Genomic DNA, 26,342 nt, shown 5'->3' with positions numbered 1-26,342 from the left:
GAGAAAGTAGTAAAGAATCAACCCTCACTCATTGATGACCTAATTCATATATATATCTATATATATATATTATATACATATATATGTTGAGACATTCTGACAGGTTGACGTAAGTGAAGTAGGAAACACAGGAGTCTTAGTCTTGAGTTTATTCCTGACTAGTTTTGCAGGTATGAAAAAGAAACCCTGCGAAACTTTTCTGCAATAAACTCAAGAATAAGACTCCTGTGTTTCCTACTCCACTTCATATATATATATATATTTATATTTATATATATATATATATATATATGTATATGTATATATATTTACATACACACACGCACTTATATATATATATATGTATATATATATATATATATATATGTGTGTAAACCCATTCATGTTTGTATTTTATTTTTTCATTTATATATCATCTTCTTTATCCTTTTGTTTATTTGTCTATATATTTAGTCAAATATCTATTTGTTTTTTAGTTGTTTTTTTACTTTATTTGTCTGTATGTGTATCTATTTACCCTTTTGTTAATAACCAATTTATCCATATTTATGCATTTGCAATTGCTATTTTTTGACATTTGAATGAAATGGAGGTCATATTTGAGCATGCAGTAGTGTATAACAATTGGTGAAAAGAAGAAGTATTCTGTTCCTACTTGTTTAAGAGCTATTTCACACAGCTGATTTCATTATATTTTCACAATAGTTTAATCTATTGTGAACCAGTTAATTTGTAATAACTAGAGGATTAAATATGGTTACAGACCATGTCACTGATAAAGATAAATTTATGTTAACTGTCATCTGCTACACCTATGATTTGGGTCTATATTAAATACTTTATATCATAGATATAATGAAAGTACCAATACCGTAGAATAAATGCAAGTTCATACATTAGCATAATATGATTAATTAGTGAAGTAACTGGAAGCGTGACAGTGTCAGGTAATGCTCTAAGAAAATGGGTTCATGGACTTCTTCCGTAAGAATAGATAAAAAGAGCAAGTTATACTTTAGATGTGACTTGTTAAGGATTCTGTCAATGATGATGTACTGGCATATAGAAAAAAATTAAGTTCACAATAACCTATGGACCAACGTGATATGCCATATTAGTTTAATTTCATAAGTTACTTTCTAAAAGGAATATACATGTGAATTCTCTCGCTACGAAATCAGTCCTTGATTGGATTACAATAACTAGTTGTCTTGCTCAAGTGTGCTTATGAAGTTATGTAATGCGGCACTCTTTGCACTAGTAAAGGTCGTCAATACTTCTAGAACATCAGAATAATCAACCAGAAAATTAGATTAAAGAAGATGAATGTGAGCGGGAGAACGAATACTCGAGTTGCAAAGATAAATCCTGTCCTCGTCCATTCAGAGACTGCAAAAACAGAACCTATTGTACTCCTTCCAGTAGTCTTCTCAAATGCTGGATGCACCTTGTTATCATGGGACATGTGTTCTCCGAAGACGTGTATGACAATGATGAAAAATGGCAGGAATATACAGAAGAAGAACCAAAAGTCAATCATCTTGAACGTAGCCGTTTGTGGAAGCGTCGAAGACACCTGACTGAAGAGGGTGTACATAACGAGAAGTGCGGTTAGAGTTACCATGAGTCGTACCTGAGGAAGCAAATAAATAGCATATGACAAAGATGAACACCTTCTGCTAAAAGAGCTGTGTGGGAGGAAGAGAAACTTAAACAGTGTTACAATGTTTAGGAATTAGGATCAGAAGGGAAACTATTTTTGTTTATGCAAGGACATGAAAATTGTGTGTGGTGGGAGATAGGGGTTGGCAATAATCATTGTTTTGTTCTAGATACTGGTCCCATTATATTTAGCCACATTTATATCAAATTACTTCCTAAAGTCTGCCATGAGACCACTGGCGGGTGTTTTACACACATATATATTTTTCTTAATACAGCTGAAAAATGGCAAAAATAATGGTTGCCTCGAGTTTCACTCACTAAAGCCAACAGCTCTGGAGTAGCAAGGATCCACAAGACTGTCCCCATCTTTATTCTATCTTTTCTTTTTTGCTTAACTATTTTGTGTACTATGTTAGTGTGTGTCTGTCTCTATGACAACAGCCGATAGCGGGAAGAGGAGGGGAGCAGTCCTGGTTGTCATATTTTCTTTTGTGAAAGAAATTAAGGAAATACAGTTGAAGCTGATATACAGTGATCATGAATGCTACTCCATCGGGGCTGCACTTCCAGATAGATAAAGGAGAAGTTATTCATTGAATCTGAAAAGAAGTCCATCTCTCAGGACCACGGCAATGTGCAGGCGGCTTCTATCATTAATCCTAAATCTTGTCATTTACCAAACCACATGATTTCATGAGAAAAAAAATTAATTGTTGGTTGTAAAGTCAAAATTTAACTAATTTGTTTAAATATATGTATGGCTTATATATTACTGTTCGAACCGGTGGATAAGCATTTGATATCATAGAATGATTTGCACTGTCCAGGTACAAGATATCAACTGATGTAACATAATTATACCAGGTTTGTATATATCCAAGATGGTTGCCACGTACAACTGTAGTGTTTTTGGATATGTCTAAAAATATCATCTTGATTATCATCTTTGCAAAAGTACAACTTAACCAGACTGCCTCAAGCGGCCCGTCCCTTGTTGAATTAATAGAATCCCCTTTCCCCCTCTCATCTTAGCTCCTCGTGGATGACAGGTCATCCCTGTATCTTGCCAACTGCCATGGGTCAGAAGCAATGTAGCAAGACACAGTACATCCACACCAAGTCCACATCACTTAATCGGTGACCCCACCTTTCCATCATTTCATGCAGAAAAAAAAAAGACGGAAAAATCCCTTCGGTCTGCGTCAAAATATCATTCACACATAACCACCCCTTCCCCCCATCCCCCGCCCATCCCTTCCTTACATAACAATATCATCTATACACAGTCACTCTCCACTCATCATTATCTCCTGCTTTCTCCCCTCCTTGTTCAACAGACATTCCCCTTTAGCTCAACGCCCCTTTCATCCCACCCATCCATCCCACTCATTCTCAGTCATCCCCTCATGTTTACTCTCTCCACCTCTGCCTTCCACACCTCTTTTACTAATCTTTCATCACTCATTCCTTCTATCTGTCCAAACCACCCCAATAATCTATCATCAGCCCTATCTGCCATCTCCTTTTCACTCCCGTTCTCCTTACCTCCTTGTTTCTCACTCCATCCAACCTATTAACCCCTACCATACTTCTCAGACATTTCTTCTCAAACACAATAAAAACAAATCCCTCTACTTCTCTTAAATTCCAAGTCTCAGCCCTATACAATGCACAATCACCCCTTCATACAATCTCCTCTTAGCATCCATTCCCAAATGCCTATTTCTCATAAAAAAAGTTAATCGCCCCTAGGCATTTACTTGCTCCTCTCAATCTACAATTTACCTCCAACTCCACTCCCTTTCCTCCCACATGCGTCCCCAAATATCTAAACCTATCCACTTCCTTCAGCCTCTTTCCTTTTAGACTTACTTTCCACTCACTACCATCCTCTACCCTTGTACATCTCATCATCTTGCTTTTACCCACATTTACTTTCAACTTTTCCCTATCGCATGCCTTCCCAAATTTTGTCACTAATGATCTTAATCCCTCCTCTGACCCTGCCACAAATGCAGTGTCATCAGCAAACAACAACTAGCTCACCTCCCACTTTTTTCCATTTTCTTTAACCATCTCCTGTCGCCTACCCATTACCCTCGCCTTGACCTCCCGCACCACACCATCTATGCACATATTGAATAGCCACGGCAATAGGACACATCCGTGACGCAGTCCCACCTTCATCTCAAAACACTCACTCTCTCCATTTCCCATTCTAACTTAAGCTCTACTACTCTCATAAAAAAAAATGACTGCTCTTAACAGCTTTCCTCCGATCCCATATATCTGCAATACCTCCCACAGTGCCTTCCTGTCTACCCTGACATAAGCCTTTTCCAAGTCCGTAAAGGCCCCCAAAAAACCCTCACATATCTGCTTTATCACAAAAATCTGATCCACGCAACCCTTACCTTTCCTAAACCCAATCTGTTTACTCTCCCTATTCCTTTCCTAATCCTCTCACTCAAAACCTTCCCAGCTACACTCAACAAATTGATTCCTCTGAAACTACTACTCACACTTGTTCCCTTTTCCCTTGTAAAGCTGAACTATACAGGCACTCCTCCAGTCCTCCAGTACTCTACCTTCCCTTAGACACGCGTTAAACAGCCTCACTATAAAAAATAAATAAGTAAAAAAGTACATCCTCTACCCCTCTGTTTTTTGTTGTTGTTGTTTTTTCATCATTTCTGGTTTTCTTTTTTACTTTTCTGTAGCTGTTGTTGTCAATGTTCACTATTCCTCTCCCATGCCTATAGCCATCAGTGTCTCTAAGGCTTCTATTCTAACTCCTATTCTCTTTTTTTTTTCTGTACATAAACGGAATGGCGTACTTATCCACACATATTCCCTTATACACTTTTAGGCTAATAGATCTAATCTACATTTTTCATGTCATTTCCCAGACGTCCTTTTCAATCTTAGCTCTATCATAATGGAAGGATCATTGCAGAATACCCAACTTTAGACCTATATGTTATATGTGACAGGAGGAAAAATCTCTTCATACTATGACAACTCAGCTTCTTTACCTCCCCATTTGACACAATCTTCCACATACCTATTTCCTTCTCTTCCAAAACACAACCCTTTCCTTCAATATATCCTTAACTATAAGACCCAACTGTAAAACAATATATCATGTATTGCTAGCATAGCTTCAAATGAAATTTAGTGTTCTGTGCTGCCTTCAGTTTTTTAACTCCAACTCAGCTGTTAATCATAAACACATAGGTCTCTTAATCCAACACTCGCCATCCGCCACTTGTGTGAATGTTTGGGCTCAGGACGCAAACCTACTTCGGGAATTGGCCCAGGAGATAAAACACCACCAATTCCCAAAGTGGTCTTAAATCCTTGGCCCAAACGTCCACACAAGTGTTGGATTAAGCTAACTAGGTGTACAAAAAATTACTCGTCCTTATATAGCTTAAGAGTGACTCTTTCAGAAGTGAGAAGACCGGGCAGCGGCGAATTCAGTAGTGATGGTCACAATTCTGATCGGGCGAAACCGATGGGGATTATTTCGTGGGAGTAACTGTAGCCATACACAGCCGATTACAACACACCATTGTAAAGGTTACTATAGCTGATGAGCATATGATGCTGGTAAGGCTGGATCACAGCTTGGTCTTCATCTCTCTTATTATAGTATATGCTCCTACTAAGGTTTACACTTAAAGAGAACATGTTCTATGCCAAGCTTAAATCTATAGTTGCTCAGCGCCCGCAACGAGACACACACGTTTTTGGGCGACTTCAATATGGTTACTAGCACCAACAGAGCTGGCTAAGAAGTAGGTATTGATCCCCATGGTTCTAGAACCAGGAACATCAACAGTTCTCTCCTGAATTTTGCAAAGTCTAGAAGGCTGAAGATTGGCAGTTTTTGGTTTCAGAGACGAAAGCCACACCAATGGACATGATATAGTAATACCGGAGGAGTGGCAAAGGAGATCGATCACACACTTGTTAGCACCCGCTGTAAGATCCTACAGAACTGCAGGGTTTATCAAAGTGCTGGTGGGGCCGATCGTATACTTGTGGTCACAACACTCGGACTACGTATCAAATCCAGGAGAATCCCTAGATATAACCCACGTGAGTTTCATCTGGAGAAAATAATGGATGAATCGTGTGCCCAGGAGTATGCGATGGCAATCTCTAACCAGTCTGAAGTACTTGGCTCTCTTGAAGACCCTAAAGAAATGTGGAGCATTTTTAAACATGAAACTGAAAACAGCGGAGGAATGCATTGGAGAGCGCCCAAGGGCGAGGAGTGGTGTAGCATCGCGGGAGGCATTGGAGAGTATAGAATCAGGCCATGATGCCAGAATGGCTGGGGACCTGGACCAATACAGGACTTGGAAACGGCAGACTAGAGCTTTCATGAGAATGGATAAGATGTGCGTAATGGGATTTCCTGAGGATATTGAGGGTCATTCTAATGCAAATTACCTCAGGAGTGCTTACTGAACCCTGAAAAAAATTCACTCCAAATCTGTAACCCTAAACAGCTGATGGTGAACTCATGTCAGGTGTGGAGAAGTGTAGCCCGTTTGCCGAGCAATTTCAGTAGTTGCTCATGCGTGACCCTCCAAGTGGATAGCTTCACCTCAATAGTATTCAGGTTGCAGATTCTGATCCACCGATAGACGAATCTTCCTCCTTTCTAACAGAGATCAAATAGGCTGCGAGTAATTCAAAGGGTGAAAAGGCAACTAGCACCCGCAACATTACTGTGGAGTTGCTGAAACCCGGGGGTGAAGCCATGATCCACGGGTCACATGTGGTACTGCCTACTATCTGGCAGTCCACTACCATGCCCTCTGACTGGAAAAGGGGTCTGATCGTCCTTGTCTGCAGGCAGAAAGGGGACCGGTAGGACTGCAACAACTTCCGTGGGATTACACTGCACAGTGTACCAGGTAAGGTGCTTGCCCATCTATTGCTAACAAGGGTTCGTTCACATCTGCCAAAGTTTCAGAATCCTGAACAATCTAGATCCACCCCAGGTAAGTCAACAATTGATCAGATCCTAGCATTTTGTATTCTTGTGGAGCGCCAGCATGAGTTTCAGTGGGGGATTCTTACAGCTTATGTTGATCTCAAGAAGGCATTTGACTCGGTGCATCGTGAAGTATTATGGGATCTCCTAATCCATAGGTTTCCTACCAGGATTATTGACTTGATATCTGGCCTATACTCTTGGACATAGAGTGCTATGAAGTATTGAGGAGGGCTATCTGGCTTCTTTCCTGTAAATTCAGGAATGAGCCAAGGGTGTGTCCTCACACCAACACTTTTCAACATCCGCATGAACTCGGTATTGGACAGAGTTGTCGATCAATGTCGTTGCGGAGTATCTATGGAGGAGAGGAAGGGGACTCCCACAAAATTCATGTATGGGGTAAGTTGATTGAACCTGTCGAGAACTATTTGGAGTGGGATGGATGGCTGCATGGGAGTTTGCTCAGAGAGACCGTGGGGACTAGCACCGCTGTATGGGTGAAGCAACGCACTCCCTGGCATATGCCTCCAATTGATGATGATTTATGGAGCATACATCTTATGTTTGGAGTGATTCAACTCAGAAAGTTATTTTTTAATCAAGAGTAACACCAAAGCTTTCCACCTTATCGTGTTTTATTTATTAATTTTTTTTCCTTCACACCTGAAATAATCACTTTTGCAATAAATTTTACAATAATTTATGGATCTTGAGTTTCAATATTCACTACAAGCTTTGGCATAAAATTAGTATTTCAACACCCTGGTCATAGATCTGACCGTCTTAAACAGAAACCCAACAATATAGATATTTTCCTAGACTTTTAGCCTCTCATTCCGTTAAGTTGATTATCTCCAATTACAACATAATTTCTATCGCCTAATCACTGTCCTAAGGTCCCCCCATGCACTAGTGTCTTTGGTACATAACTACTACTGACTAGAATTTCATAAAGCAGTACACCTGTAATTTCCCATGAATAACTATTTTTTCTGTACCTCCTAAAACGGAATTCTTATAGAAAAGAATAAAATAGAATATTTCTAACAAATAAATTGGGTATATGGAAATTTCTGGACAGTCTTAAGGACTAGAATGGAAAACGAACGTGGCTTAAGTAATCTGTGGTATTAGGGGAAATTTAGTTTAAGCTAGATGGTTCAATTTTTGGAAAATTCAAGTTCGGGAACAGGAACAAACATCAAGATATTTGTTTACATATGTGTAAGAATCAGCTTTCAAACTGAGATGAGTATAGTGAAAGTGAAAAAAAGAGAATAAAGGTTGTCATATCTGTATCCAGATACATGGGTTTCAATGATAAAGAGAAACTATGGTTTAAAGAAGAGATGTTTCACAGAGGGTATTCAAATACTTTCCGCAAATACTGCAGAAACAAAAATAGAGAGTTAAAAGATACACCGAGACACCTTCTAATGACGTTAACAAAGGACCGGTTTAATCTGGGGGTGATTTTAATCCCCGTTTTAATGAAGTACCCTGAAGCTGTTCGAGTGGACTCTGTGAGGTGAGTCGGCTGTCTATATGGTAGTACCATGTAATCCAGCATACCTGCTGCATGGTCGGATTGTCGACGACTAAACTGACTTCCCTACTGGTCACCTAGATGGAGAAAAAGGAAACCATCAAAAGGATAGATGATTGCTTTGAGTCAATGGCCATTCAACTCCGTTATGGGTCATTAATCCACTCACGTGTTTGCCGTGCTCTGTGTCAAGCAAATACCGCTTGGGCCAACACCACACGGCCTGTGGCCGTCTTTCCCTAGTAGTAGGCAGGTATACTCTCCAATGATTCTTGGGGCTATCAGGTTAATATGTATACCCAAATACCGGTGTCCCCTTTCTGGCATATTCGTTTGTTCCTTTTTGTAGTTCCATAAGAGCTTGAAAAGAGTTCCAGGAAATCTGAAGATCAAGTGGTCTTGCTTCCCTGTGGAGTGAGTCAAGGGCTGCAACCAGGACAGCGTCATTGACAAAGACATGATCAGAGACTTTAATGTTGCCAATAAATGTTCCACAATGACAATGATCGACAAGTCTGGCCAATACCCAGTCCATGCAGATGTTGAAAAATGTTGGGTCAGGGACGTACTCCTACTTCACTCCTGAATTAACCGGAATGAAGCTAGATATGCCTCTTCCATACTTTACAGAAATCTCTCTTCCAGAGTATAGGCCATATATCAAGTCAACAATCCTGGCCTGAATCCTACGGATCTGTAAAAGATCCCAGGGTACTCCACAATGCACCAAGTTAAACGCTCTCTTGAGATCAGTTTAAGTTGCAAGAAACCCCTGTTAAAACACGTCGATGCTCCACAAGAATACGAAGTGCTAGGATATGATCAAATGAACCCAAACTGCTCAAGCCTTTAGAACTTTGGCAAATGAGAACTATCCCGTACAAGTAGTAGATGAGCAAGAACTTTGCCAGACGCATGGCCAATTTGACACTGCGGTAATTGCTGCAGTGCCAAACCCCCCTTTCCTCTCCCAGATAAGGACGTCCAGGCTTTTATTTTTATTTTATTATTATTTATTTTATTTTTTTCATTCCGAGGGAATGATACTGAACAATTAGGTCAGGTCAAACCGGGATTCCTGCTTCAGAGAGATGGCGAGCAGTTGTTATTCAGTGATCAGTGCCGAAATGCTACAATATCTACATAATAGAATTGTAGCACTAAAGGAGACTGTTGTGGGCCTTATAGAAGAAATTGAGTTCTTCGCTCTGAGGCCCAAAACATGGACAATAAACCGTGTTTGAAACCGGAGTGGAAAATGGACCTCACCAGGCCCGCTTGAATGCTGGAACTCTTTTCAAGCTCTTATGGAACTACAAAAAGGAACAAACGAATATGCCAGAAAAGGGAAGAGCATTCGCTAGATCCCTGCCCACAGGTGATATTTTGGTTGTAGGGTGATATATTTAGATAGGGCCTTTTGTGACAAAAATACCAGTTACTAGGAAACTAACGTAGTTGAATTGAAAATATTGTATATTATTAGCATCCAGTATCCCTTTTGCTACAGTGATGTGTTCTATATTCAGGCTAACGCCAGGCTGAATTTAATCAATTTGGGGGATCATCGTATAAAATAATTCAAGACTACATAAATTTACCCCCTCACTACAGTCACATTTCAAATATTTTACTCTGACAAGAAGACCAACGATGGGTAACTGCTTGTGGTAGTCCTATTAAATGAACGTAGAGAAAATCTCCCCACTGCTCTTCTTCTTGGTCTCCCAACTGAGTTCAAGGTCTCTCCCTGTCGAGTTTATATTTTCTCAACTTTTCAATATCAGGATAGCTGACATCCGGTGACTACTCCTCCTCCTCCTCCTCCTCCCCCTCCTTTTGCCACTCGGTGTTTCTTCCCAGAGGGAGCTATGGAAGGGCCTAAGGACCGTTGCTACTGTCGGGATTGCAAGTTTTCAATTGGTATAAGTAAATAATTAATAATCAAATAAATAGATAGATGAATAAGTAAATAACTAAAAGAATAAATAAATGAATAAGTAAATAAATTACTAAATAAATAAACACATAATGAATAAATGGATAAAAAAATAAATGCATAACTAAATTAATGAACAAATAGATGAATAAATGAATAGATAAATAAATTATAATAACAAAGCATGCTGACAGCCTTTCCATCACGAGCCTAGATGCAGAAAATAAATTGCTCATTCATTTCAACAATGACATAACTCAAAAATTGAAGATTTTGAGTTATCTATACCAATGAATTTGCAATTTTCTATATTTATTTGTGGTAAAAACGCCATAACTCTAGTAGCAAAACTGGCTGCTAGATGTCGCTCAAGGCAATGACGTCATAATTCCAAATTTATTTTTCAAATAGGCACAAAGCATGTTTATAATAAATGTATTTTTTAATATGAGATGTCATGTACTACATTTAATCATGAAATAAAAATTCATTGCTAAATACCTTGTTTAAAAGTTCCATGGGAGACTGTATTACATAATTAAAAGTTTATTTTGCTTCTCCTGAAAAGTAGCATTTTTTGAGTTATGTCAGTGTTGAAATGAATGAGCGAAATATCTAATAAAGAAGCAAACATCTAAATACCCAAATAAAACAAGATAAACAAAATAATCTGTAAAAAGACATTATAGCCTATTGCTTAAGCACTTAACTGGTCCAGCCTTAAAGATTCACTGCATGACCGGCCTAGCCCCTGCGGGGCTATACAGCGTCTGTGTCTCACCACAATGGCTTAATCCGGTTTGGTAAGGTTGTATGTATGGTGAGGATTGGATGTGAAATTTTGCTATGTTGATGGCTGTGGTTGTGAATGAACTCTGAAATCAATGTAATCAGCTCAATCATATTGATTAGATGTTAGTGAAATTCACAACAAGACTGGACTCCATCTTCTTGAGAAGAAGTTTATCACATTCAGTGACTATGTGGTGGGCAAAATTGTTTCTACTTATTTTTGGGTTAAACCTACGCTCTAGCGGCTTGAGGCCATTCGTCTCTTCTTAGAGTGAAAAACTTCCAATTCTTATATCATCAACTCCCTTTAAATTTTTGAAGACCTATATCAAGCTCTCACGAGTCCCCTGCCCTTTTTTTAAGGAAATTGGTCTAAGTTGTTAAGGCAGTTTCTTTATTATTTATTTCTGATAGTAAAATCCAGCAGCTGTGGAGCTTTCATCGACCTCAAATATAGCAGTCCAGTTAGCTACCATCTTGCCATTGGATTGAGACTCCGCAACTGCTAGATTTGGTCGTTTGAAAGGCATAACTGCAACTAGTGATTTTTCCATAAGTGTTTCTGATACTTTAGATCAGTTTTGTGTCTTCCCGTTGTACACTTTTTAATCTGTCATTGTAATGGTATGTGGGTACCATAAAGAAACTGCATATTCCAAATGTAGAGGGACTAATTATCTATAAAATTGGTTGATAATAGTTGGATTTGTTAAATTAAAAGGCCGTGTTATCAGTCCTAGAATCTGAGACAAAAATACGATACTTAGATTATCTAAGACCGTTCCTGATAATTGCAAGATCGTTTATATTCTCTACTTTGTTGAAGTTTTTATTCTAACATCTTATAGTCATAGTATTACTTCTACCTATATAATTTTATACTTATGAGGCTACATTTGCTACATTTCTGGATATTTCTCGAATTTACCTGAATACTCATGGTTCGATATCAAGTTGCTCCGAGTGATCATTTATTATTCTGTATAGGTATCATGAACAGATTTGTATAATATGAATTTAAGCCCACAGTTTATGTCACTGAGATGTACTATGAACAGAACTGGACCAAAAACAGAACACTGATGAACTTCATTCGTAATATCCTTCAAGCTAAATATTTTACCATGACAGAAGAAATACCATATGAGGATGAAATTTTAGTAAAACGTTTCTCTCATTACACTATACAGTACTTGAGAAGACAGTAATAATCATAAAATTTTTGTCCTCATACATATTTATATATATATATATATATATATATATATATATATATATATATATATATGTATATATATATATGTATGTATATATACATATATATATATATATGTATGTATATATACATATATATATATTACATATATATATATATATATATATATATTACAGCATTCATTAGCAGTTGCCATTCTCTAATAAGTTTTAACCATTCAGAGCAATTAGTTGTCTACGATTGTTAGACTAATTGTTAATACTAGTAGGTTACATTTTCTTCCATGCAAAGTGAATTCCGTTAGCAATCTCTTATGTGGGACAGTACTTTTTTTCAAAGTCTAGATGTATGAGGTTTACTTTTTTATATAATTATGAAAATTTTGGTATAGAATTCTAGATAGCAATTCACACAAGAGCGTTACGTGTAAAGCTGTGCTGGCTGTGAATCATTAAAAATTTGCTTTTCTTAATTTATGTAATTTAGGAACTCATATAATTGTTTCTACCATTTTTCTATAATTGAATTTAGGTCTATAAATCTTTAATTTTATGTCTTCTGTGTTTTGCCTTTTCTTAATAAGGCTTGCTAATAGTAATAGGTTTTAATAAGTTTAATAAGTTTTAATAAATTTGCTAATTTTGATTTTCTTATACATTCCGGCCGTGATAGATTCTTTAAAAAGTTTCTGGGGGACTAGCACGTTTGCTCTTTTTATTTCCTTCCATCTTTTGGAATGCCTGGTCTTTTACTCAACATATCACACGACTTATATGATACTTCACTTTGAAGTGTTTCGTTTATGTATTGGAACTAAAATGAATGTTTAAGATATTATACATACATCTGAATGCTTACACTGATTGTTGGCAACAGTCATTATTCTAGTTAACATCCAACGAGAAACGTTACTAAGGACGCTAAGGAACATTACTGTAGTGACGGCTTAAAATATATATATATATATATATATATATATATATATATATATATATATATATATGAGTGGTAGGGTGGTGAGATAAACACCGAGAACCGTTGAAGTTTTATTAACTGACGTTTCGCTCTTAACAGAACTTCTTCAGATTTTCTGTTAAGAACGAAACGTCAGTTAATAAAACTTCAACGGTTCTCGGTGTTTATCTCACCACCCTACCACTCATTTTGTCGTCCATTCCTCAATATATATATATATATATATATTTATATTTATATATATATATATATATATACACACATACATAATATGTATGTACTGGCCAAATTACCTGTGCGTTGCTGCGAGTTCGTGAATAAACCCTAACCTAACCATCCTCGTACCCAACCTAACCCTTAACCCTAACCAACTTTTTAATTAAATATAGTAACCAAGTACCTGGAGTAATAGGGCATCAGAATAAATATGGTTATGGGGGTTTATCTCCAAAACCCTAGGAGGAGTTCATGAACAAACAGACAGACACACAAATGATAGTTATCCAAGTACCTAGGGTTATAAGGTTTCAGAATATATATTGTTATAGGGGTCTATCTGCAAAACCTAGGAGGAGTTCGTAAATAATCTCTAACCTAACCATACCCCCACCTACCTTAGCCCTAACTAAAATATTTTTTTAATGAAATATAGTTATCCAAATACTTGGAGGGATAAGGTATCAGAATATATATGGTTATGGGGGTCTATCTCCAAAACCCTAGGAGATCGTGAACAAACAGACAGACAGGCAAATGAAAGCTAGTTATCCAAGTACCTTGGGCTATAAGATTTCAGAACATATATGGTTATAGGGGTCTATCTGCAAAATCCTAGGAGCAGTTCGTGAATAATCACTCACCTAACCATACCCCACCTAACTTTAACCTTCAACCCTAACCATTTTTTTTTGTGTGTGGGGGGGGGGGTAGGATATCAGAATATATATAGTTAGGGGGGTCTATCTCCAAAACCCTAGTAGGAGTTCGTGAACAAACAAATTAACAAACAAACAGATAGACAGACAGAGGCTACTACTTTTTTATAGTAGATATAGATATATATATATATAATACATATATATATATATATACATATATATATATATATATATATATACATATATACATATATATATATATATGTTAGTAATTGTCAATTCCTCATGACTCAGACATCTTAAAGACAAAACCAACTCATTCCAGTAAAAATTTATGCTTTTTTATGTTCACATTTTTGTTGCAATCAACTTTAGAAAAAATATGTGTACACTAAATGCCCTAATAGCATTATAGCAGTTATAAGGAAACAATTGCTTTTGTGAATGCTTTCCAAAGATTTTTAAAATTTCTTTCAGGGGTAGAGTGGCGAATCATCGACTAAAATATAAACAACATTAAAGTATCTGAAGTGTGTAAATCTAAATACTACAAGGAAGGGACAAAAGTTATGGAGTTGATTTGAGCAACTGTCTGCTAGATAGATTATTTTAGAAAAATATAAAACATACTGAGTATATTTTACAGTATAATATCATTGAACAGGAGAATACTGAGGAAAGTGAGAGGCCCAAGTAGCCTACCTATAAATGGAATGACAAATAGAAACAGATTCGGATAGCATTAGAAAAATAGTTTAAGTGTATTCCATGTCAGAAGAAACTGAAATATATATATATATATATATATATATATATATATATATATATATATATATATATATATATTATATATATATATATATGTTAAAAAAATTAATTATTTTACGGAATCCAGCCCAGCCCTCACCCCACCCTTTTATAGACTACTTATCCCCAGCATCATCTGGCAGAATATCGTCACCTCGAGTTCGTGCACTGCGATGAACATGGTGAAGTAGGATACGAAGATGAGCGTGAGCGAGGGCATGAAGGCCGTCAGGAGCACGATCCCGTACCGTCTCACGAGGGTGAACTGAATCTGAGAAAAAGAAAATAGACTCAAAATCCATGAATCAATAAATCTGGGCAGATACATACACAATATGCAGCCACATTCACCCTCTTCCAATGTAATAAGGATCACATTTAAAAAGGAAGAAAATAGGGCAAGGGTTATGCAAGGAATAAATAAACCATGATGAAGAAAATAAGGTTTTGTTATAGTTCACATAAAAGTAAGAATTCTATTACAGAACTGATCCCTCAGACTCTATGATTATATTTATGAACAATAGATGCTTAGCAAAACCAACATGAATTTACAATATACACACACATTATATATATACATATATATATATATATATATTTATTTACGTAGTGACCCGTCTTTATATCTCTCAGCATCAAGTTAGTTCTAAAATTCTTGAATAGTATTTGCATACACTGTTGCCTCATCTAATTTATTCCAGATATCCACCACTCTGTGTGGGAAGCTATTCTTTTTTCAGATCTCTTCTATAACTATCCTTTTTGAGTTTCTTTTCATGTCCTCATGTTTTTCTCTTGTCCCACTTTAATAAATAATATCTATCTAGAACTTCCATTCCCTTCATAATTCTGTAAATAGTCAGTAGACCTCTTTCTCTTCTTTGTTCCAGGGTTGTTAGTTCCAATTTGGACAATCTTTGTTTGTATGTCAATTCGGAGAGTATTGGTGTCATCTTTGTCATTGCTCTTTGTATTCTTTCTAATTTATTTATATTTTTTTAGTACTGGGTGTCCATAGTGTTGCTACATACTCCAATCTTGGTCTTATCAGTGTAACTAATATTTTCTTTGCCATTTCCTCATCCAAATAGTAAAAAGCCACTTTCACCGACCTTAGTAAATTGAAGGTTTCTCCAACTATTTTATTGATATGATTGTCTGGTGACATGTCTTTGCTGATAATTACTCCTAGATCCCTTTCCAAGCTCACTTTTTTTATTTCTCCTTCACCAGTTTTATATTTCCGCGATATTCTATTTTTACATTTTCCAAACTCCATTATGCTACATTTCTTGATGTTAAAGTTCACTTCCCACTTTTGACTCCATTTCCAGATTTTATCTAGGTCTTTCTGTAGTGATTCACAATCTTCCTCTGTACTTACTTTCTTTAGTATTTTTGCATCATCTGCGAAGAAGTTCATATAACATTCCACACCTTCATCCATGTCATTTATACATATGACAAACATGATTGGATCCAATACCGAACCTTGCGGGACACCATTACTCATTTCTTCAGGTCAGGTATTTCTCTCTAACTACTACCCTCATTTTTCTCCCAGTCAAGAAGTCTTCCATCCATTTCAGTAATTTTCCTTTAATACCAAATATTGATTCCATTTATCTTAATAGTTTTTGTGTGGTACAAAGGATTACAAAGGCGGAGCATGCCGACAGGAGACCTTTTGGTCCATATCTAGGTCGGATGCGAAAAAATCATAATAATAGAATAATAATAATAATAATAAAAACTATGATAATGTATGCAACAAACAAAATACATAAATAAATGCATAGGTATAGTTGAATAACAAACAGGTAAACAGTAAATAGTAATAAATTGACACAACTAATAATAAATGAAAATCAAACGACAAATGATAACAAAGCAAAAACAAATAATATAAAATAAATCATAATCATTACAGCATCTTGCTTAGATGTTTATCTAAATGAGTCTTAAAGCTTCAAACTGAACTACATTGCACTACCTGTGCAGGAAGTTTATTCCATTCATTAACTACACAGTTGGCAAAGTTGTTTCTACCTACTTCCAAATTGAATCTACTTCCGGATAGTTTGAGACCATTGTTTCTTGTCTGATTCTCATTCAATGTGAAAATTTTGTCACTTTTGATGTTGTCAATTCCTTTTAGAATTCTAAAGACCTGTATCAAGTCACCTCTGAGTCTACACTTTTTTAGGGAAAACAGATTCATGTGTTTTAGTCGATTTTCGTATGATTTATTTTTTATATTTAGAATAAGTTTTGTGGCTCGCCGTTGTACTTTTTCCAGTCTGTCTGTCAATGTCTTTAATGAGATTCGGTGACCATACGGAAACAGCATATTCCACATGTGGACAAACTAACGATTTATATAGCTTGTTAATGAGTGATGGACTTTTGAAATCAGAAGATAGCGCAATCAGTCCTAGAATCTTATTTGCTTTCTCAGAGGCTGAAATACACTACTTGGTTGACTTGAGATCGTTACTGATAATTACGCTGAGATCTTTTTCACTATCCACTTTTATTAACGAATTTCCAAATACCTGTAACTTGTAATCATACTTACTGTTATTTTTACCTATGTGCATTACCTTGCATTTACTTGTGTTAAATTTCATTAGCCATTTTTCAGACCATTGCTGTAATTTATCTAAATCTTCTTGAATATCTAATTGGTTTAATGGATCATTTGCCATTCCGCACAGTTTTGTATCATCAGCAAATTTGGAAACAGTAGATTTTAGTCCATGGTCTATATCATTTATATATACTATGAATAGAAGTGGCCCATGAACGGGACCCTGAGGAACTCCACTTGTAACATTTTTCCATCTAGAAGTTTTTCCATTTAAAACTCTCTGTTTTCGATCATTCAACCAATTACTAGTCCAACTTAATAGGCTACCACTTACTCCGTGCGAAGCTAATTTAGTAAGTAGTCTTTCGTGTGGGACGGTATCAAAAGCTTTTGCAAAGTCTAGATATATTAAACCTATATTGTTTCTTTTGTCATAATTCGAGATAACTATGTTGTTGAATTTGAGTAAGTTAGTCACGCAAGAACGTTTCCGTCTGAAACCATGATGGCTATCATTTATCAAACGGTTACTTTCTAAATGATGTTCGATAGTATCTCTGATGATAGTTTCCTTTATTTTTCCTATGATTGAAGTCAAACTTATAGGCCTATAGTTATTTGGTTTCTTTTTGCCACCTTTTTTGAATATGGGAGTAACATTAGCTAGCTTCCATTCTCTTGGGACATGTCTGGATATGATGGATTTCTTGAAAATAATTTCTAATGGAACAACAATCTCACTTTTCATTTCCTTTAAGATTCTTGGATGCCAACCATCAGGCCCTGGTATTTTATTAATGTTGAGTTTATCTATACATCTTTTAATTTTTTCTTTTGTTATATTTACCGTAGTAAGTTTACCCTAGACTTTTCACAGGTTTCAGTTTGGAGTTCACTTTGAGGTGTTTAGTTTACGAATACCAAGCTAAAATAATTGTTGAAAATATTACACATTCCTTCATTTGAATATTCAAGTTGACCGTCAGCAGATAATAGTGGACCAATGTGATTCCTTACAACCTTTTTATCTCTAATGTAACTATGGAATTCTTTGGGATTCTCTTTGGATTTATCAGTGATATTCATTTCGTATTGTCGTTTTCTTTTCTTTTTTTGTTGTTGTCTTTTTTAAATCTCTCCGTATTGATACATAACTTTCATAGTCATTAGATGCACCTGAGCACTTATGTTTCTTATAAGCCTGTCTCTTTTTAGCAATACTCTTTTCGGTTTCTTTGTTGAGCAACTTTGGGCGAGCTTGATTGGGGGGACGCCTGTCCTTAAAAGGAATGTAAGTATGAATCATCTTAGTGAGCGTATTTTGAAATATTTCCCACATCTGATCTACAGGTCTTTCGTTTAATTTTGCCTTCCAATCTGTAAGCTGAAGCTCCTGACGTAGTCCTATAAACTGAGCTTTACTGAAATTGGGTATTTTAGAAACACAAGTATCTATTCTAAAAAAAATTAGGAGTTTGAATCTAACTAAGTTGTGATCGCTATTTGCAACAGTTTCATCGATTTCTACATCAGTTACCATGCTTTCACGGTTAGTGATGAATAGATCAAGTAAGTTTCCATATCTTGTGGGCTCTTTTACATGCTGAATTAAGTAATTGTCACCAAGAAAATCAATCAAGCGACTACCTATATGGCCATGTTCAAGGGTCATCCAATCAATGTCAGTAAAATTAAAATCACCCATTATCAATAAATCCCGGTTGCAGAAACTAGATAATGTCTTTGGCCTATATATTACACCTACATTCATTTTTTGTCCATTTGTTTGGGTTAACTCAACCCACAAACTATCATATGCATCCTGTTTCACTTTCTCTAAAACACAAGCATGAACATTGTTTTTAACATACAACAGAACACCCCCACCTTTCTTGTGGTTTCTATCCTGATGAAAGTGTTTAAATCCCACAATATTAAATTCAGCTTCGAACTCTGTACCATTTAACCATGTCTCAGTTATTCCTATCATATCGAGATTTTCACTTTTGACATACGCCTGTATTTCTTGAAAATTGTTCCTAATACTACGAGCATTGAAGTACATGGTTTTAAGAAACTCGTGATTATTTCTTTTTGGCACATTTTGAGTTTCAATATCATGTCTTACATTATCATTTTGTTTTTTTATTTATATCTTGCTCTATATTATTATTTATTCCTTCATTGACATTCAATGCCTCATTAACATTTCTCCCATCAAAATTAATATTTCCCCCATCACGGACATCTGGTCGATCACGGTCATCCGATCTCTTTTGTACACTGTCCCCCTACGTCACCATGACGTATCAAATGCATTTTGTAGATCAAGAAAACCACAATCTGCACATTCATTCCTTTCTTGTATTATTTCTATTAGTCTCGAATAGAAGCAAATAAAGTTTGTGGCACATGATCTTCCTCGTGTATTTACCTAGTTGTATTTACCTAGTGTAAGAGGCCGGTAGAGGTAGACATTTAAGGTAGATCAGAGTAGATGGAGAACGAATGCTAATCCAGGGTCAGTTATTATGAAAACATGTGAGGGCGGCGGCCGACGGGCGACGGGGATAGCTGAGTAAGACTCGCGCCTTGTATATGTTGTATATGAAACAAAATGCGGAGTGTCGCCTGGTGTGTAATATTGTTTTGACTGTTGTAATTGTAAGCGGACAAGCCATTTTTGTTACGATATAATGCTTATGTGGTGATATCCTTTAGAAGAGTATAACAGCCTCGCTAATTGGAGAAAAAGATGGAGGAGAAAAATCATTGGTGCAGAAAGGAAAAGTCACGCCCTTAAGGTGTGGCACATGTTTGAGAAGTAAAATACTATTGGATGAATGAAAAAGTGATGTCATAACGAAGTTGGCTTGACGTAATGTAGAGAGTTCCGGGTGGGATTTTCGAGGTGTACTGATTGAGACCAAGAAGCATCAGAAAAACTATTTTATTCACAACTCAAGAATAACTTCTAGAACAAAGAGAATGGAAACGCTCTGAGAGGAGACGACGGGGGTGACACCTAGTTGCATTTTACGGGAAGGGGAGCTATGCTCGTGGTGTCCCGTCTTTATATCTCATTTTATCTAAACTGTTTTTAAATTCATGTATTGTTTTTGCACACACCACTTTCTCATCTAACTTCTTCCAAATGTCTATTACTCTGTGGGGAAAGATGTTCTTATTTAGATCTTTTCTATAGCTGTCTTTCTTGGTTTTCTTTCCGTGTCCTCTTGTATTTCTATCATCCCATTTTATTATATCCTCTCTATCAATAGTTTCTATGCCTTTCATGATTCTATAAATAGTTCTCAAATCTCCTCTCTCTCTTCTTTGCTCTTATGTCTGTAGCTCAAGTTTTGCTAGTCTCTCTTCATATGATAGTTTTGTGAGTGTTGGTGCCAATTTTGTAATTGCTCTTTGTATTCTTTCAAGTTTTGTTATATATTTTTTTTGCATTTGGTGACCACATCGTTGCTGCATATTCCAATTTTGGTCTTATCAAAGTGATTAGTATTTTCTTCACCATTTCTTCATCCAGGTACGTAAATCCCACTTTGTTCTTATTAGATTATGAGTTTCTCCAAAAATCTTGTTTATATGTTTCTCAGGTGACATATTATTCATAATAATGATTCCCAGGTCCTTCTCATTTTCTACTTTTTTTTATTCCTTCTTTTCCCAATTTATATGATCCTACTATTCTTTTTTTGCTTTTTCCAAATTCCATTATACTACAATTTTTAGCATTAAACTCCAGCTCCCACTTCCTACTCCATTCCTGTACTTTATTTAGATCACACTGTAGTAATTCACAATCTTCTTCCGTGTTCACTTTTTTTCATAGTTTTGCATCATCTGCAAAGAAGCTCATATAACTTTCAATTTCTTCATCCATATCATTAATATATATAGCAAACATTATTGGGGCCAGAACTGTTCCTTGTGGAACACCACTTATTACTTCATCCCAATTTGAGTGTTTGTCTCTTATCACTACTCTCATTTTTCTTTCTTGCAAAAAGTCTCCCATCCATTTAAGCAGTTTGCCCTATATTCCTCCGGTTTCTAATTTCTTAAGCAACTTCTTTTGAGGTACTTTGTCAAAAGCTTATTTTAGGTCTAGAAATGCACAATCAGCCCATCCATCTCATTATTGTATTATATCTATTAGCCTTGAATAGAAACATATTAAATTGGTGATGCATGATCGTCCTTGTCTGAATCCAAATTGCCTTGGATTTAGCACATTGTTTTTTTTTTTTTTATATTTTACCCATCTACTTTTGACAATTCTTTCACATATTTTTGCTATTGTACTTGTTAGAGAGACTGGTCTATAGTTGGTAGGGTCTTCTTTATTTCCCCCTTTATATATAGGTACTATATTTGCTTTTTTCCAATCTTCTGGAACTTTTCCTTCTTTCAAGGAACTGTTTATTATGCTATGTATTTTGTCTGCCAGTTCATTCCTGCATTCTTTCAAAATCCAGCTTGCTATTTCATCTGGTCCATGCGATTTTCTGACATCAAGATGACTCAATTGTTTCATTATTTCATTTTTTGTTACTTCTATTTCTTTCATGGGGGGGACTTTCTCTTTCCATTCGATCTCTTCAGGTTGTATGTTCTCCCTTGTAAACACTGATTTAAAATGCTTCTTCATAATTTCCGCCATTTCTATTTCCTCTATGTATTCAACTCCTCCTTGTCTCAATTTCTCCAAATCTTGTTTGTTTTTCAGTTTGTTGTTTACAAATCTGTAAAATAGTTTTGGTTGATCTTTACATTTTTCTATGACATCTTTTTCATATTTTCTCTTTTCCTCTCTGCATACTTGTACTTATTCATTTCTATAACAAGTATATATTTTCCATTTTTCAGATCCTTTGTCTTTCTTCCATTTGGTCCAAGCTTTTTCTCTTTTGTCTTTTATCTCCCTACAACTTTTGTTGTACCAGCACTTTACATATTCTTTTTCTTGTTTTTGTCCTGGGACATACTTTTCCACTCCTTTTTTTTTATAAATTTTTGTCAAAATATGCCATTCCTCTTCCACTGTTGTTTCTTCTTTGTATATTCCTTCCCAGTTTTCTTTTTGAAAGAATTTTCTTATTTTATCAAAGTTTGTTTTTTCATACATCATTCTTCCTTTTCTATATTGTTCATTTCTTTTCATGTATTTTTCCTCATTTAGTTCCAGTTCAATCAATATGTGGTCACTTTTACTTATTGGTGTTTTATATTCAATTTTGTCCACTATTCTAGGTTCAGATGTGATTATTAGGTCTAGTCTCGATGGTTCTTCATTTCTATACCTAGTGTTCTCCTGTATCCACTGTGTCATTGTATGGTCAATAATCATCTCGAGTAGAACATTTCCCCATGAGCCGTCTCCACCCTTTACTATCATCCCTTCCCAGTAGACTTCTTTGCAATTAAAGTCTCCCATCATAACTATTCTTCCTCCATCTTCCATTATCTTATTTAATGTTATCCTTGTGTCTTCTAACATACTTTTATGTTCACTCTCTTCCCACGAGGCTGTTTTTGGAGGCACATAATTTATCACGAATTTTCTGCTCTTCTTATCTCTGTCTTCCACTTCGATCATAATCATCTCTACTGTATTCTTTCCATATGTGACACACCTCACGTTTATATCCTTCTTAGTCAGGAACATAACTCCACCCCCTTGTTTTGTCTCTCTGTTTCTAATCCAATAACTATATGCATCATGGACCTTTTAATTTCGTTTCTACAATTCCCATTATGTCCGGTTCTCTTTCCTTCAGATAATCATTCAGCTCATTCAATCCTGTTATTAATCCATCTATATTTGTGTAAGACATTCTTAGTTTTCTGCCACTTCCATTGCATTATCTGTTTCCCTTTTGTTTTTCTCTAGTATGTCGTATTTCCTTACTTTCATATTCACTACTCTCCAATATAATTTCTCTTTTTCTGACTCTGTTCTGTTCTCGTTTTTTTTTCTTAGCTTCATATCTTTTTATTTTTTCCTCCTCTCTTTCCTCTTTATTCATTTCTCTTTTTCTCCATACCTTTATATATTGTTCACTTGCTGCTAGTTTCCCTGATTTTGCTAAGATATTCTCTGCCGTCATTTGTGAACTGAATTTAATCTTAATTGGTCTGGTCTTATCTGTACTATACTTTCTGAGTCTAAACTTCTCTTCAACTTGCTTCATGATTTCAGGTTCATCTTCCTGAACTAATTCTAGTAAACTGATTACTTTTTCTTTTTCCTCATTGATTCTTGTGGTTCTATTTAGGTTATGTTTCTCTTCCATTCCTAATATAATTATACATTTCTTTTTATCTGCTAAGTCTCTTACTATATTCTCCTTTTGTCTCATCACTTTAATAACTGAGTCTTCAGTTTGTTCTTTCATTTGCTGCTTAATTATGTCAGTAAATGCAACTTTACTGTTTTCTTGGATTTTTTTCCAACCCTGTGCTTTTTTGCTATGGCCTTTTTGTTGTCTTTATTATTCCTCTTTAATTCTTCATTCTCCTCTTTTACTTCTTTTAACTGTCTTTTTAATTCTTCTATTTCATTAGTTAAGTTTTTGTTCACCTTCTCTAGTTCTTCCAATTTTTCAACTCTCTGTGCAATCTTTGCTATGTTACCGAACCTATTCTCCCAATGTTCGGTCATTTGTTTAAGTTTTTCCTCTAGTCTTGCTAATCGGGGGAGGTTGGTATCCGCTCCCCCCCCCTCATTAAGTCCCTGGAAATTATTATCCTCACCTTCCATTGTGCTGCTCATATCTATATTTCTAATCTTTACATACATACATATATATACCAAGGCTTTTTCCCCCTTACAAGGGAGGTAGCCAAAAAGGGAAAGGCATAAAATCATTTCCACCCATTCCATCCCTGAATACACTCCACACCCCTCCACCCTCCCTCTTATCTGAGCACCTCCTGGATGACGGGTCATCCCTGCACCTTGTCCACTGCCCTAGGTCAGAATCAGTGTCGCAAGACACAGCACATCCACAGCAAGGCCGCTTCATTAAATCGGCGACTCCCCCTCTCCGTCCCCCCATTGCATAAAAGGAGAGGACGGGGAGAAATCCCTTTGGGCTGCGTCAAATTTTGCTCACACATACTACTTCACCCCCCAGCCCATTCCACCTCATGCAATCACAACATCATCCATATACAACCATTCTCCATTCACCCCTGTCTTCTGTCCTCTCCCATCCTTACTCAACAGACGTTCCCCTCTTCCCCAAAGCCCCCTTCACCCCATCCATCCACCTCATCCTAGGACGTCCCCTCATGTTCAGTCCCTCCACATCTGCCTTCCATACCTCTTTTACTAGTCTTTCTTCACTCATTCTTTCCATGTGTCCAAACCATCCTAATATTCTTTCATCAACCCTATCTCCCAGCTCCTTTTCCACCCCTGTTCTCCTCCTCACCTCCTCATTTCTCACTCTATCTAGCCTAGTAACCCCCATCATACTTCTCAGACACCTCATCTCAAACACATTCAAACTCCTTCTCTCTTCTTCTATAATGTTCCATGTTTCTGCCCCATACAGTGCTGTTGGCACAATCACTCCTTCATACTGTCTCCTCTTAGCATCCATTCCCAAATGTCTATTCCTTATTACTCTTTAATCCACCTAGGCATTTACTCGCTTCTCTCAATCTACATTCTACCTCCACCTTCACTCCACCTTTTCCTGCCACATTTGCACCCAAGTATCTAAAACTATCCACTTCCTCCAGTCGCTCTCCCTTAATGCTCACTTCCAGTCTACTACCACTTTCACCCCTTGTACATCTCATCACCTTACTTTTACCCACATTTATCTTTAGCTTTCTTCTATCACATACTCTCCCAAACTCTGCCACCAACTTCCTCAATCCCTCCTCCGATCCTGCCACAAGCGCAGTGTCGTCCGCAAACAACAGCTGGCTCACCTCCCACTTTTCTCCATTTTCTTTAACCATCTCCAAACCCTTGCCCACTACCCTTGCATTTATTTCCCTTCACCAAAATCATCGGTCCATCTCTTGTTTACATGACGCCTGGCCTCCTGGACCAAGTCCTCCCCTTCCTCATTTCCTTCCATTTCCCTCCGTAATCCCTCCCCTTCTCCTTTTTCCTCACTTTCCCCCTACACCACGAGCTTTCCCCTTCCCTGTAAATACAATATGGTACTTTGCGTTGAGATCCACGAAAATTTCACTTTTTCTTCAGAACTCCAATCTTCGCCGTCCATCCGACGAAAGTGTGTGTGTGTGTGTGTGTGTGTGTGTGTGTATTCATAAACCACAATTCACTTTAATTCTAAGCCATCAACATCGAGAAACTTGGGAAGGCATATATCCAGAAACTGAAATGTGGTACAGCCAAGAACTCGAACCTCCACTAGCCTATGACAAGTGATAGTGACTTAACCAATTGCACCATCAAGAGATATAAGTTGAGCGCAATTTTTCTTATATATTTGTATGCTTGGGTTACATACACGTACACGAAATTTTGCATTCAACCCATCTCCATCATGATAGTGCAGTTGGTAAGTATACAATGCGGGCAAGTATTTGTACAACAATGATTGGGTCCCAGTGCACAGATTTACATTTATCAACCACAATTTACTTTAATTGTAAGCCATCAACATCGAGAAACTTGAGGAGGCATACATGCAGAAATTAAAACATGCTAGCACATGACAAGTGATAGTGACTTAACCGATTGCATCATCAAGAGTGATATAATTTGAGCTAAACTTTTCTTATATGTATGCTCGAGTTACATGTACACAAAATTTTGCGTTCAACCATCTCCATCATGACAGTACAACTGGTAAATATACAATGAGGGTAAGTATTTGTACAACAATGATTTGGTCCCAGAGCACAGATT

At 36.6% G+C, this 26,342-nt stretch overlaps 1 protein-coding gene across 1 annotated transcript in view; it reads right to left on the bottom strand.

Moving 5' to 3' along the window:
• Window positions 1–501: 501 nt before the first annotated feature.
• Window positions 502–26,342, bottom strand: part of LOC143019555 (uncharacterized) — a 67,820-nt gene continuing 41,979 nt past the window's right edge. The window contains exons 6-7 of the mRNA XM_076175289.1: window positions 14,987–15,103; window positions 502–1,633 (exon numbers count right to left, since the gene is read on the bottom strand). Coding sequence (XP_076031404.1) covers window positions 1,280–1,633; window positions 14,987–15,103 — 471 coding nt within the window. The 3' untranslated portion in view covers window positions 502–1,279. The remainder of the gene's footprint in view (window positions 1,634–14,986; window positions 15,104–26,342) is intronic.

The sequence above is a fragment of the Oratosquilla oratoria genome, chromosome 37 (assembly GCF_046742065.1).
Source record: "Oratosquilla oratoria isolate Oo_2021 chromosome 37, ASM4674206v1, whole genome shotgun sequence".
Lineage (NCBI taxonomy): Eukaryota > Metazoa > Arthropoda > Malacostraca > Stomatopoda > Squillidae > Oratosquilla > Oratosquilla oratoria.
The sequence above is the reverse complement of the archived record's forward strand: the minus strand, read 5'-3'. Positions and strand labels throughout refer to the sequence as shown.